Source organism: Rhinopithecus roxellana, chromosome 17, assembly GCF_007565055.1.
Source record: "Rhinopithecus roxellana isolate Shanxi Qingling chromosome 17, ASM756505v1, whole genome shotgun sequence".
In the NCBI taxonomy this organism is placed as follows: Eukaryota; Metazoa; Chordata; class Mammalia; order Primates; family Cercopithecidae; genus Rhinopithecus; species Rhinopithecus roxellana.
The window spans coordinates 107,939,290-107,953,947 of record NC_044565.1 but is presented as its reverse complement, the minus strand read 5'-3'; the positions used below and the strand labels follow the sequence as shown (position 1 = coordinate 107,953,947).

General features: G+C 47.0%; 1 protein-coding gene across 4 annotated transcripts in view; it reads right to left on the bottom strand.

Annotated features, from left to right (window-relative positions):
- The window catches only part of TBC1D8 (TBC1 domain family member 8), a 135,981-nt gene that overhangs the window by 32,638 nt on the left and 88,685 nt on the right, over positions 1-14,658 (bottom strand). For all 4 annotated transcript variants that reach the window (XM_030920744.1, XM_030920745.1, XM_030920746.1 and 1 more), the window contains 2 exons: positions 10,931-11,159; positions 6,898-7,138 (listed from right to left, as the gene is read on the bottom strand). In XM_030920744.1, the coding sequence (XP_030776604.1) occupies positions 6,898-7,138; positions 10,931-11,159 (470 nt within the window). The remainder of the gene's footprint in view (positions 1-6,897; positions 7,139-10,930; positions 11,160-14,658) is intronic.

Sequence of the window (14,658 nt, the reverse complement as noted above, 5' to 3'; positions counted from 1 at the left end):
AAGAATTAGCTGGGCATGGTGGTGGGCGCCTGTAATCCCAGCCACTCGGGAGGCTGAGGCAGGAGAATCGCTTAAACCCAGGAGGCGGAGGTTGCAGTGAGCCAAGAACGCGCCTCTGCACTCCAGCCTGGGCAACAAGAGCGAAACTCTGTCTCAAAAAAAAAAAAAAAAAAGAAGGTGTTCCGGTACCTGAGGCAACTAAACCATTTTGTTCTACCCAGTGCACCTGCTGCCTCAGTTCAATCGGCTTCTCTCTCTGTGGCTTCGGAGTAGCCTGGGCATGCTGCACACAGTCTCCATTCCCCTTTCAGGGCTGTCCTAGCTTTCCCTGTAGACATCTGTCTTTTGCACATTTGGGTAGCCAGAGACCAGAAACCTCAAGTTACGAAAAAGTAAGTAGCAGGGGGGACTTTCCTAAGATCTGAGTTAGTTTCCTTCCTCCCTACTAGAAAGTTGTCTTCCAATTTCACCATTCATTAAATATGTATTATATACAAGATAGTTAAATTTCCAGCATAACTGAGATGAAGATACAGTGACTTTGAAAAGCTGAGAAATCAGGTCTTTATGAAGTTCAGAATAAGACCATCCTATCCTTTAGGTCTGTTTCAAAGCAGATGTTAGTTTTGATGCTAAATATATCAACTCCTTTTACTGAACACCATCAAAAACAAAGCCACTGGTCACAGCGTGCTTCTCAGACTTTCCAGTACTTCCTAAGTGCCTTCACTTTTCCTCCATAGAAAAGAACAGACAATGGTGACGACCTGACATTCGAAAGGTGGCCACACAAGCCTGCAGGTCACTGCAGAAGCACTCCTGTGAGGATGGAGACTATCCCAACTACCCCAGCTACATCTACCCTCCAGTGCCTGCACACACAGGCCACAGCAATCACTCTAAGAGAAAGCTACAGCTGAGACTAGCGGGAAGAAGTGCCACCAATCACCTTTTTCATTTTTGTTTTTGAGACACAGTTGCACTCTGTTGCCCAGGCTGGAGTGCTGTGGTGCAATCTCGGCTCACTGAAACCTCCGCATCCTGTGTTCATGGGATTCTCTTGCTCAGCCTCCAGGGTAGCTGGGATTACAGGTGCCCACCACCATGCCCAGCTAATTTTTGTATTTTTAGTAGAGATGGGGTTTCGCCATGTTGGCCAGGCTGGTCTCGAATTCCTGACCTCGTGATTCACCTGCCTCAGCCTCCCAAAGTGCTGGGATTAGAGGCGTGAGCCACCACGCCCGGCCCAACCACCCTATCTTAACACATGCCATCGATGAGACTGTAAATAAGTAGGGAATAAATAGGGGTCAACCCGACTCTGGAACAACAAACATCAGATTTGTTGTTGAAGCTGAAATTAATATGTGCAATAATGCATGACAACTATGCAGAAGATTCGAGACTAGTTACACCTTCTTTAAAAAATTCAGCTTAATCCCTAAGAGGACCGAAGAAGGTATGTACTTTTATTTCTCTGCAAATCCAGAATTATATTTGTCTCTCCTACTTTCGGTAAAGATGTAGCAAAATAGGTTTCCCCTTCTCTCTCTCTCTCCCCATCCACCCACTAGAATGCTTTGGGAAGAACCCTGTTTGAGTTACATGCCACCTCTCGCTCCCTCTGGTCATTCAGCCCGCATGTGAGAGCCTACTGTGTGTCAGCAGGCTTAATGTTGCTTCCAGACTTAACACTTCCCCAGACTCAGGCTGCGTGACAGGCCGGGGCAGCTTGGCTCTCCCATGCTCAGCATGCAGAGACTTCCCATGTGTGCACTAGACAGAAAGCCGGGAGCCGTGGCTCCTGCTGTCTTGGATAAGGGACGGCAAACTTGTCCTCTATGGTAAGTTTGCCTCATAAAGGAGCACACAAGGATTTCCAGTGGCTCTACGTGATGCACCCTCCCCCTGCCCAGAGACCCATGGCCGGGAGGTGGCTCCCGCCTGTAATCCCAGCACTTTGGGAGGCTGAGGCGAGAGGATCACTTGAAACCAGGAGTTCGAGACCAGCCTGGCCAACATGGCAAAACCCTATTTCTACTAAAAACACAAAAATTAGCCAGCGTGGTGGTGCGCACTTATAATCCCAGCTACAAAGGAGGCTGAGGCAGGAGAATCGCTTGAACCCGGGATGTGGAGGCTACAGTGAGCTGAAATCACGCCACTGTACTCCACATCCTGCCTCTAATTAATTAATTAATTAAATCAAATCAGGGAAATATCAAGCTTTCAAGATTCAAGAATTTCTTGAATCTAAAAATGAGGCCAGATCCATATGCTTTTTCTCAAAGCCCAAGTCACATTCTCAAATGTGTGTTCACTCAGAATATCTTTCTTCTGTGACCCCCTAAGAGTCCTAAGGAAATGTGGATGAAGCTGCCATGTGGCTGCTAAGGCACACGGCAGCCCACGGCCACTAGGCTCACCTGGCTGTCAGGCGCCAGCACAGGCAGATGGTACGAAGGGCCCCTCATTCCTTTGGAAATCTGTCTGCACTGAGTCCCTAGGAGACCAGGACCCTGACAACATAGAGCATCTGTAAGGCTCTGACCCTCAGAAAAAGGCTCCTCCCTCCGTCCTCTTCCTCCCATCCTGTTCTAGAGAGAAGCACCTAAGCCAGCCCACTGACAATCACAGAGCAGCTTGGGGACTGGGGTTGTAGACGGTGAGACGTGGGCCTTCTCTTGTAAGGTGGGGGCTGTCAGGCTGCGGGAGCCCCTGGGAAATGTCTTAAGTGGGCCAAGAGGACTCTGAGGCAGAGGAGGACTTAAGCTAGAATCGGAGGGATGAAAAGTCAAATAAATTACACAGAAGTGGTCCTAGTGGGAGCTGAGGAAGAAGAGCAGGAAAAGGGACAGTGGGGGGAGGGGGGAAAAGGGGAAGGCCAAAGAGGGTCTGCAAATCCAGCCAGACCAAGGAGTTCAGAACCAGACAGGCCACGGGGAACCAGGGTTCCCTGCTGAGGATACCTGCCTCTGGGCAGCCGCTATTCATCTTTATAAACCAGCAGAAAGAGCCCGCCTCGTGGGAAACAGTTTCCATTTACTATACTGCTTTAATTCAGCTCTCCTCCAGCACCTATCAGCCAGTCGAAACAGACTGTAATTCGATTTAATGAAGCCCATCACTCTCCAACCACCCTCCCTGACAAAAAATAGCCGAATACACCTTTTTTCATCCCACCATTTCCAACCTCGGGATGTACCTTTTCTGTTTTGAGATTTCAGGATCTATCACCTTTTTTCCTTTCCGCTTCCCTCCCTCTGTTCCCTCTGTGGGCAGCTCCTCAGTCACTCTGCCCTCTTGGACTCTGCGGCTATGATGTGGGGATCCCTGGCCCAGGGCCTCCCCTGCCCCCTGTGAGGGCTGAGCCGGGTGACTCCCACGCCTGGCAACTCGAACCAGCCCAATCAACCGGGGGCAACAATGCACTGTGACCCTTCCTGCTCCCAGGGGAGCTACGAGCAGCTCCGCACTGTGGTCCTAAGTCCTGCTGGAGTGGCCACACATGGCGATCCTGACTAACTGGCAACCTAAGGCTCACCCAGCTCGTGACCCCAAGGGCACCTTTCTGTAGCCATTATCAGGGGAGGGGGGAGGGGAGGGGAGGGAGGACCAACCAGAGAGAGCCAGGGAGCAAGCGTGAAGAGACTGTTTTCCTCAGCTTCCAAACCTGGGCTCTCCTGGCAGGGCTTCAAGAAGACTGAGTCATTACCTGTTTAAACCCGCAGGTCCACGTCTCCATGACAAACACTACAAACGTGAACTGGCCAGGAGTTGGGAGGCAAGGTACATACCTTTCACTTTTTGAGAAAGCTGCTGAACCTGCAGTCAACAGTTTGGCCCAGAAGCCTGCAGCCCCATCATAGCGCCAGCCCCACCACAGGGCCAGCCCCATGCACCTGCAGGAACCCTGGCAGCTCGGCGCTGGCCAACACCAGGCCCTTTTTAGCCTTTCCTCTCCCCTCTTCTTTCTGATAGTTCCCAGGACAGAAGACAGACGGGGAATGTCTTGGAGAATCTCCCTGAATTCTGGAATGTAAATGAAGGCTGCCAACTGATGGCTTTTCTCCAAAACCAATTCTCATACCACAAGGGATTTGGTGCTACAGACCTTCAATGTATTCTTTTTTTTTTTTTTTTTTTTTTTGAGATGGAGTCTCGCTCTGTTGCCTGGGCTGGAGTGCAGTGGCCGGATCTCAGCTCACTGCAAGCTCCGCCTCCCGGGTTTACGCCATTCTCCTGCCTCAGCCTCCCGAGTGGCTGGGACTACAGGTGCCCACCACCTCGCCCAGCTAGTTTTTTGTATTTTTTAGTCGAGACGGGGTTTCACCATGTTAGCCAGAATGGTTTCGATCTCCTGACCTCGTGATCCGTCCGTCTCGGCCTCCCAAAGTGCTGGGATTACAGGCTTGAGCCACCGCGCCCGGCCTTCAATGTATTCTTGCCTCCCTTCTACCCAAAACCAAAACCACCACACCAGGAAGTGGAGCTGCACTGAGATATCAGTAGATTTGTGAGGGATCACCCGAAATCCCAGCGCCGCGGGGCTGGCCAGAGGAGCTGCTGGCAGGCCTCCGACTCCTGCAACTACAGGGCTGCACTCACACGCCCACGCGCCCCGCACACACAGGGAGACCGGGAGGAGCTTTACCTGGCGCTCCTGTGAGCCCTCTAGCAACTCACGCAACCCAGGCTTGTTGCTTTGGGGCCTCCTGCAACTGTGACTTTTCCATTTTTAAGGTATCTTTGCAAGCTGCACTAAAAGAACTCAGATACCAACGACTGCAGAGGCATTTGAAGAAATACAGGAGGGCATGGCACCTACTGTACTGGACTGTCTTGCTTTTTAAAACAGATGCTCCTAAGATGGAGCCAGAGAGACCATCACGGGGCCTGGGGCTGAGAGGTGCAGAGTCCGAACCCCAAAGGACACTGCCCCAAGCGTGTCCTTTCACAGGGGGCAACGAGCACCCCTCACCCTCCATCTCAGATTATCAGAGGTGACACAAAACCATGTGAAATTCCTTGGAATCTTAACCTAAAAAATCAAGAGCGCTTGCGTTTGATTTTACCTCAACTCATGACTACACGTGATCTGTTTAAAACAAATGGACACGGCAGGAAGGGGCTTTGAATGCTTTCAGAACACATCAAACCCTCAGCATGCCGCCGTGACAGGCCATGAATGAAGGGACACTCTCTCCCCCATACGCTGAGAAAAGACAGAGGACAGTGTATGGATTTAAAGAATAATCAGTCTTTTTAAAAAAAAAACTTTCTTTATATTATTACTGAACACTAACTTTAGAGCTTTGAAGGAACTTAGTGGCATATCATCCAGGCCAAGTATGGAAGACTAAAGCTCAGAAAAATCACGTTTGAATATCAGTATTGGTCTTTTTGCAACTTATTTCACTCAACATAATGTCCTCAAGGTTCATCCATGTGGTAGCGTGTGTCAGGATTTCCTTCCTTTTCAAGGCTGAGTAATATTCCATTGTGCAGCTCACATTTTTCTGATGGCTTTCATCTCTTGCTGGACACTCAGGCTGCTTCTACCGTTTGTTGATTGTGAATAATGCTACTGCAAACATGGGCATACAAATAGCTCTGAGCCCCTGCTTTCAGTTCTTTAGTGCACATACCCAGAAGTGGAATTGCCAGACACTAAGATCATTCTACTTTTAATTACTTTTGCACCAAGATAATAAAAAATAACTAGTGGTTCTTTAAAAATTCAAAATAAAAACTTTGGATACTAAAGTTGAACTTCCTTAAAGCAACAAACAATTCAAACAACTACCTCACAAGTCTCTAGGATTAGTATCAATTTGTGGCAAATAAACCACGTAGCATACTGACTGACACTATTAGAGAGGCGTATTTCTGATGACAAAGTGGCACCAAAAATAGGTCCAGCTGCCCTGAAAATGTTTTCTACAAAGTAATTTCCTGTGAAAACACAAAATGTCAGCTGGGCACAGCGGCTCACACCTGTAATCCCGGCACTTTGGGAGGCCAAGGCAGACGGATCATGAGGTCAGGAGTTCGAGACAAGCCTGGCCAACATGTTTGAAACCCCGTCTCTACTAAAAATACAAAAATTAGCCGGGCGTGGTGATGGGCATCTGTAATCCCAGCTACTCGGGAGGCTGAGGCAGGACAATGATTTGAACCTGGGAGGCGGAGGTTGCAATGAGCCGAGATAAGAGAGAGACTCCATCTCAAAAAAACAAAAAAACAAAGAAAAAGAAAAGACAAAATGTCTTAATGTTTACTAGCAAAGCACAGTGCTCCACAGATTTCTATTAAGCAGTTACCCATACTACTTTTTTTTTTTTTTTTTTCAGACTGAGTCTGGCTCTGTCCCCCAGGCTGGAGTGCAGTGGCGCGATCTCGGCTCACTGCAAGCTCCACCTCCTGGGTTCACGTCATTTTCCTGCCTCAGCCTCCCAAGTAGCCATGACTATAGGCGCCCGCCACCACGCCAGGCCAATTTTTTGTATTTTTAGTAGAGATGGGGTTTCACTGTGTTAGCCAGGATGGTCTTGATCTCCTGACCTCGTGATCTACCATCTTGGCCTCCCAAAGTGCTGGGACTACAGGCGTGAACCGCCATGCCCAGCCCTACCCACACTACATTTCTAAAAGCATTCTTTATGAAAATCAATTTTGAAATAATATCTGAAAACTCAAAGTCCACTGCGTAAATGAGTAATCATCATTTCTGTCATGTCTCTGTCGAGATGAACGACACAGGAAAATCTGGATTAAGCCACAAGAGAAATTTAAATCTAACATAACCAAGGCTAACAAAAGCACGTGCACGTAAGGGCTGGGCACGGCTCGTGGGTCCCCTGGGCGGGTGGGAGACACTACAACGGACGCTCTCACCTCTTGGTGATCTGACTCGGCTCCTGCAGATCCGGGTCGAGGTCAAAGACCTCATTATCGAGCAGCCTTCGCAGCGTCACATCGGCCAGCTGCTCCATGACCTTAAACACCTCATCCAGGTTCAGAAACATGGAGAAGTCACGCTCCTTATTCTGCGTGGTGATTCGGATGGTATCCGTCAGAAAGACATTGGACGTTCTTTCTAGTTTCTGGATATCGACCCACGGAACTACAAGTTTAACTGTAAGAGAAAAGGGTGAAATACATATTATAGCACGAAATTTGAGCCAAACTTGAGTGTGTCAGCAAGCAACTATCCAAAGCTCTCCTTAGGCCAATGTGTAAATGCCTTTTAAAAATTTTTTTTAAGTTCAGGGATACAAGTGAAGGTTTGTAATATAGGTAAACTCACGTCATGGGGATTTGTTGTACAGATTATTTCATCACCCAGGTGTGAAGCCTGGTACCCATTAGTTATTTTTTCTGATCTTCTCCCTCCTCTCACCCTCCACCCTCAAGTAGGTGCCTGTGTCAGTTCTTCCCCTCTACGTGTCCATGGGTTCTCAACATTTAGCTCTTACTTATAAGTGGGAACATGCGATATGTGGTTTTCTGTTCCTGCGTTAGTTTGCTAAGCATAATGGCCTCCAGCTCCATCCCTGTTCCTGCAAAGGATGTGATCTCATTCTTTTTTATGGCTGCATAGTATTCCATGGTGTATATGTACCACATTTTCTTTATCCAGTCTACCAATGATGGGCATTTAGGTTGGTTCCATGTCTTTGCTATTGTGAATAGTGCTGCAATGAACATATGCATGCATGTGTCTTTGTGGTTGAGCAATTTATATTCCTTTGGATATATACCTAGTAACGGTAACGCTGGATTGAATGGTAGTTCTATTTTTAGTTCTTTGAAGAATTGCCACACTGCTTTCCACAATGGTTGAGCTAATTTACACCAGCAAACCATTCTGGACATGGGAACAGGCAAAGATTATATGATGAAGACGCCAAAAAGCAATTGCAACAGAAGCAGAAATTGACAAATGGGATCTAATTACGTGAAAGAGCTTCCGCACAGCAAAAGAAACTATCAACAGAGTAAACAGAGAACCTACAGAATAGGGGAAATATTTTGCAAACTATGCATCTCACAAGGTCTAATATCTAGCAACTATAAGGAACTTAAACAAATTTACAAGAAAAAAACAGACCACCCCGTTAAAAAGTGGGCAAAGGACACAGACACTTTTCAAAAGAAGACATACATGCGGCCAACAAGCATATGGGAAAAAAAGCTCAACGTCACTGATCAGCAGAGAAATGCAAATCAAAACCATAATGAGATGCTACCTCATACCAGCCAGAATAGCTATTATTAAAAAGTCAAAAAATAATAGATGCTGGGGAGGTTGTGGAGAAAAGGAAACACTTATACACTGTTGGTGTAAACACCTTTAAACCAGAGCAGGAAAGAAGAGCACAGACCACCTGCCAGCTGTTGGTCAAAACCCAACTCATGTTCTAATGGTTTTCTTAAAGATCTAAGTAAAACTTCCCAAGCTGCTGGCTGCCGCGTATTTCAAAGGAACACTATTCCGAAATACCAAGTTAACAACATACACCTTTCTCAAGAATATTTAAACTTCAACAGTTATGCAAAAGTTTCTGAATCTACATAAATTCTGGTTTCAAAAACAGCATTCACAGTGTAAGCTATGGGAAAAAGAGGTGTGTAAATGAGGATCATTCATGATCTCGTCGAGAGAAATGGACTTAACATTTTAGCCTGTTGTCAATAACAGTTGTTAGAGTCTTAGAAGACAGAGTATAAGTAGTTTTTATGAAACTTTAAAAAAGTAACATAGTACAAACAGTACATTTTAGAAACACCTGGTCTAGTCTCAGAAATGTTTCTAACAGTCTTAGCCAGGGCTGGCAATACAGTGTCAGCAAAGAGAACAGAAAGTCTAAACATCTGGCGGCCTGCTGTCATCAGAGAGGCATGCAGAACACCTGAAAATCAGAAATGTCTCCACATATTAGGGATCATTTATTTTTCCTAAATCTTTTTGTTTGTTTGTTTGAGGCGGAGTCTTGCTTTGTCACCCACGCTGGCATGCACTGGTGCGATCTCAGCTGACTGCAACCTCCACCTCCGGGGTTCAAGCGATTCTTGTGCCTCAGCCTCCCAAGTAACTGGGACCGTAGGCGTGCACCACCATGGCTGGCTAATTTTTGTATTTTTAGTAGAGGCGGGGTTTTCCACCGTGCCCCATTTTTTCCAAATAGTACCCTCCTAACACAATAAGGTTTAGTGACAATCACTAGTAAGTGTCAGAAAACAATTCATTTTCCTTTTCAAATAAGAGAATGACGTTTTTATTTTTACCATTTCTTTCCATTTATCTTGCAATACCACTTTCAGCGCTTTAACAATTTTAAAGGCCACATTTCTGCATCAGGCTTGACAATAAACTTCTCCAGCTACTTCTAGCTGCTTTCATAAAAACTCTTTTATACACAGGTACATATGCTCCACCTATGCCACCAACTTTCATTCATTAAGTATCTCCTTTGTGAAGAGCCCACCCTGCACTGAAGGAGCTTGTTCACAAAGAGAAAACAGACGTGCATATGAGTAAGCGACCACTGACTTGCTGGGACCGAGCATAAAAATGCAAATACAGTACAAATAATATGGGGACCAGGGAAGGCTTTCTGGAGGTGACAAAACCTGAACTGAATTTTGAAGGATGAAGGATGAATAGGAGTTTCCAACAGGCTAAGTACAGAGAAAGGAAAGAAAGCCAGGTGAACTCTGAAAAGCATTTCAAAAAGAAGGAAGACAGGGTGGCTAAGGTGAGGTCAGGGCACACCCCGAGGGTGCGGAAGGGCTGTGCAGATACGGTGTGTATCCTAGAGCATCAGAACCAAGGCTGGCGAGCTGGGAAAGGAAGGCCACGTGCCAGAAGCCAGCCACAGCTTCTCTTGGGGGTCCCAAGAGAAGCTCCTCTCACTGGTTCAACTTGAAATGTAAAGCAAGCAAGAAACCAAAATTACACACTCACATATGCAGCTTCCATATTACCCGACATGAGCACTTACAACAGTATTTGGTTCTGGAAGAAGTTTCTGTGGGAATGACTTTTTAAACATTCAATATACAACTGACACTTGTGGCTTCGCTTTTTCACCTGCGAATCCCATTGCCTAGGACAGTTCCTGCCACTGGATAAATACGTGAGCAGTCAATCAGTGCATGAATCTCAAGGAGATAGTGAAGAATTCCCCTTCTGCAAGCAACTGCATATCCAGCCAGTCTTCCAAGGGGCAGTCCTGACCTTCAGTGCCAGGAATTTTTTTAATGGCCTGCTTTGTTAAAAAGCAGGAATATGGCCAGGTGCGGTGCCTCACACCTGTAATCCCTGCACTTTGGGAGGCCGAGGCGGGCGGATCACGAGGTCAGGAGATCGAGACCATCCTGGCAAACACGGTGAAACCCCATCTCTACTAAAAATACAAACAATTAGCCGGGCACGGTGGTGGGCGCCTGTAGTCCCAGCTACTCGGGAGGCTGAGGCAGGAGAACGGTGTGAACCCGGGAGGCAGAGCTTGTGGTGAGCCGAGATGGCGCCACTGCACACTCCAGCCTGGGTGACAGAGTGAGACTCCACCTCAAAAACAAAAAAAAAAAGAAAAAAAAGCAGGAATATGTTCTACACTTTGAGAAATATTAAGCCATCAGTGATAACACTATGTTTTCTAAACAACTTACAGAAGTAAAAACCCCTTAGTGGCTATATAAAGTGAACTATACAGAATGTTTCTTAAGGCAGTAGAAAAAGTGCATTCTCCAGTTGTAATCCCCTGTTAGTAGTAGCATATATAAGTAATCAAGTGTCACCCGGTGTCATCTCCACCATTTATTTAAATCTGTCCAACTCTTCCTGTTAACGGCCCTTCCTGGGAGCAGCACTGAGTCCCGAGGGCCAACTTTATCTGGGAAGAGCCTGCCAGGCCTCACTTACGTTCCTTGCCCAGGAAGAAGGAGTAGAAGCAGAGGTGGTTGATGCTGAGGTACAGCCAGCCCTGGCGGGGCACCCTGCCCTTCCAACAGCAGCAGGAGTAGTAGGTGACCAGCTTCTCTGCCTCAGGGAAGTTGAACCTGGCCTCAAACTTCACCAGGGCTTCTCGAAATTTCTCGGGTTCCTCCTCCTGCTCGGCGAGCCTGCTGCTGGTCTCCTCGGCTATCAGAGCCTGACACACAGAGATGATAGTCCCTGCTCAGTGAGCCGGCAATGGGAAGGCAGGGGGTGCAAGGGATCTGAAGCAGGAGGGACTGAGACGCACAGGCCCCCGAGAAGCATGCACTGCTTCAATGACAGACACATCTGACGAGGAGAATGGCTCAGCCGTGTCATCCGTCAGCCACCCAGACACACGGCTGCAGCAGAAAAAAAAAGGAATTGCAGTCGGGGTCAGAAAACCCAAGAACCAGTCTCTCACTCGGCCACTTACCGATCACAAGGCTCTGGGTGAATCATTTGACTTCTAAGCCCAGTTCTCAAACAAATGATCAATTTCTTTTTTTTTTTTTTTTTTTTTTTGGAGATGGAGTTTTGCTCTTGTTGCCCAGGCTGGGGTGCAATGGCGCAATCTCAACTCACCACAACTTCCGCCTCCTGGGTTCAAGCGATTCTCCTGCCTCAGCCTCCCGAGTAGCTGGGATTACAGACATGTGCCACCACGCCTGGCTAATTTTGTATTTTTAGTAGAGACAGAGCTTCTCTCCATGTTGGTCAGGCTGGTCTCGAACTCTCGACCTCAAGTGATCCACCCACCTCAACCTCCCAAAGTGCTGGGATAATAGGTGTAAGCCACTGCACCCTGCCGCAAACATCATTTTCTAAATTTTCTCTACAGGCATGAGGATAAAAGGACTGCCTCAGGCCCGTGAACTGGGCATCAATCCCAAAGAACTACCCAACTTTGAGATAAAAGTCAGTCCTATGAGCATGCAGGTGTGGTGGTTCACACCTGTAATCCCAGCACTTTGGGGAACTGAGGTGAGCATATGACTTTAGGCCAGGAGCTTGAGACCAGCCTGGTCAACATGGTGAAACCCCATCTCTACTAAAAACACAAAACTTAGCCAGGTGTGGTGATGCGCACCTGTAATCCCAGCTACGTGGGAGGCTGAGGCACAAGAATCGCTTGAACCCCAGAGGCAGAGGTTGTAGTGAGCCGAGATTGTGCCATTGCACTCCAATCTGGATGACAGAGCGAGACCTTGCCTCAAAAAAGAAAAGAAAAAAAAAAGTCTTTTGAGAAAAACTCATGAAGATCTTCCTCATTAGGTTCAAAAATGTTGGTATTTAAGGCTACTACCGGCCTGACCGTGTGGCTCACTCTGCAGTCTTAAATGGATATTGGCCAAGGTTCCCAAGGTCATAAATAACCTCCAAGGCACTTGGGTTTATGGGAAAACAAGGCAACTAAATCTATAATTTTTTGCCAAAAATGAGTAACAATTAGTGTCCTTCATAATCTGGGGTGGTCATAGAAGGGCCTAGAATTCACGCTTATGGCCTATTTGTTCCTAATTGACAACTCATTGCTACCATCAGAAATCTGATTTCCCATCCCTGGGAGCTCGCTGCAAAACCCTTCCCTGAGAATATCTTCTTGTTACCTTCACATGAGCAGCTGTTTAGGAACTCCTGGGCCCCAAGCCTCACATATGCTACCTGATTGTAAAAATACATTTATGATTCAAATCCCAGCTACTCAGGAGGCTGAGGCAGGAGAATCATGTAAGCCCAAAAGTTTGAGGCTACAGTGCACTATGGCGGCACCTGTGAGCAGCCACTGCACTCCAGCCTGGGCAACACAGCAAGACCCCATCTCTAAAAATACATACATATACACACACACACACACACACACACACTTCTATCATTTATCTTTATTAACATTCCCCCCCCCCCCCTTTTTTTTTAGGTAGGTAGGTATGTCATGTCTCATGAAAAGCTATGTCCCTCAAGACAAGACCACTTTTTGGGTATTTCTGTCAAACCCTGCACTATTATATAAGCTATTCTCCAACTTAAACCTGAGCATTGACGTTAAAATAACAATGTAATTTAAAATTATTATTTTTATTTATTTATTTATTTGTTTTGAGATGGAGTCTCGCTTTGTCACCCAGGCTGGAGTGCAGTGTTGCAATCTTGGCTCACTGCAAGCTCCGCCTCCTGGGTTCATGCCATTCTCCTGCCTCAGCTTCCCACATAGCTGGGACTACAGGTGCCCGTCAGCACGCCCGGCTAATTGTTTTGTATTTTTAGTAGAGATGGGGTTTCACCGTATTAGCCCAGATGGTCTTGATCTCCTGCCCTCGTTGATCTGCCCCCCTCAGCCTCCCAAAGTGCTGGGATTACAGGCATGAGCCACCATGCCTGGCCTAAAATTATTTTTAAAAGAAATCTGGAGGCTGATGAAATTTCAAGTGATTTTCATTTTCTTCATTATGTTTTTCTCTATTTCCCACATTTTATTTAACAAGACATTATACATTAATGAAGTACTAGTTAAGAGAGATGAATATTTTTGAAAAGCATATCTGATATATAATGAGTGCTGAGCTCTCCCCTTGCCCTGGAAGTGAGGCGTGGAGGGGTCTTTATGAAGGCTCTGGAGCAGACAGGCAGCAGGCACGGCTGCAGGGTGGGACCCAGGGGCTCCCGGTGCAGGCGTCAGGGTGGCCGTGCTGACCCTTGCCTTCCTTGAAGTATGGCTTCTGGTTACAGGCACAGCTTGAAACAGGGATTTTTCAAAGTTTTATAGAGTCATCAAAGGTTCGGGCTATGAGTAGGAAGGCCTCAGTTCCCAGATCCTTAGGATTTGGCCAGAGGAAAGGGAGATCAAATGTCACGCTGTGCTCCCAGGCTCAGGCCGGGCAGGACCCTCACTCCCCAGCCCTGCCTCCTCAGGACTTACTTTTCAAAGCATTTTAGCTTCAAAGTGTCAGGTACTAGAATGTATCACCCCAAAATATGCCACTGTGGCATAAGGATTATTTGGAGCTGAAGAAAACTGAGAAACAGCAAACACCAAAAAGGCTGTCTTCCCCCGACATCTGCCTCAAAACAGGACCTGTTTTTAAAGGTCCATTAGTCAAGGTGTGTCCTGCTCCTGTACCAGAAAGAGGACTTTGACTCTCAGTCACCAGAAACAGCTCTCGACCCTCCGAAGTCCAGAAACAGCCCTGAGAGGAATCTACGTAACCTCACTAAACGAACCCTTAGCTTCCATGCGTTTTCCACACAGTACGCTGCCCCAAAAGCCTAAAGGCCTTTTTTCTAGTCTTGTCACCTTTCTACAAATACACTGTTCTTCGCTGAGATGCTATGTAAGCCCAAGTGCTAACCACCCCTGTGAGTTACTCATCACTGAGCTTCTGTTACACATATGCATGCTTTCGTGTTCAAATAAAGTCTGTTTGGCTGGGCGTGGTGGCTCACATCTATAATCCCAGCACTTTGGGGAGCCAAGGCAGGATTGCTTGAGCCCAGGAGCTCGATACCAGCTTGGGTAACATAATGAGAACTCGTCTCTACAAAAAATAAAAACATTAGCCAGGTGTGGTGGTGTGTGCTTGCAGCCGCAGCTACATAGGAGGCTGAGGCAGGAGGATCACTTGAGCCTGGGAGGTCAAGGCTGATGTGAGCCACGATTGCACCACTGCACTCCAGCC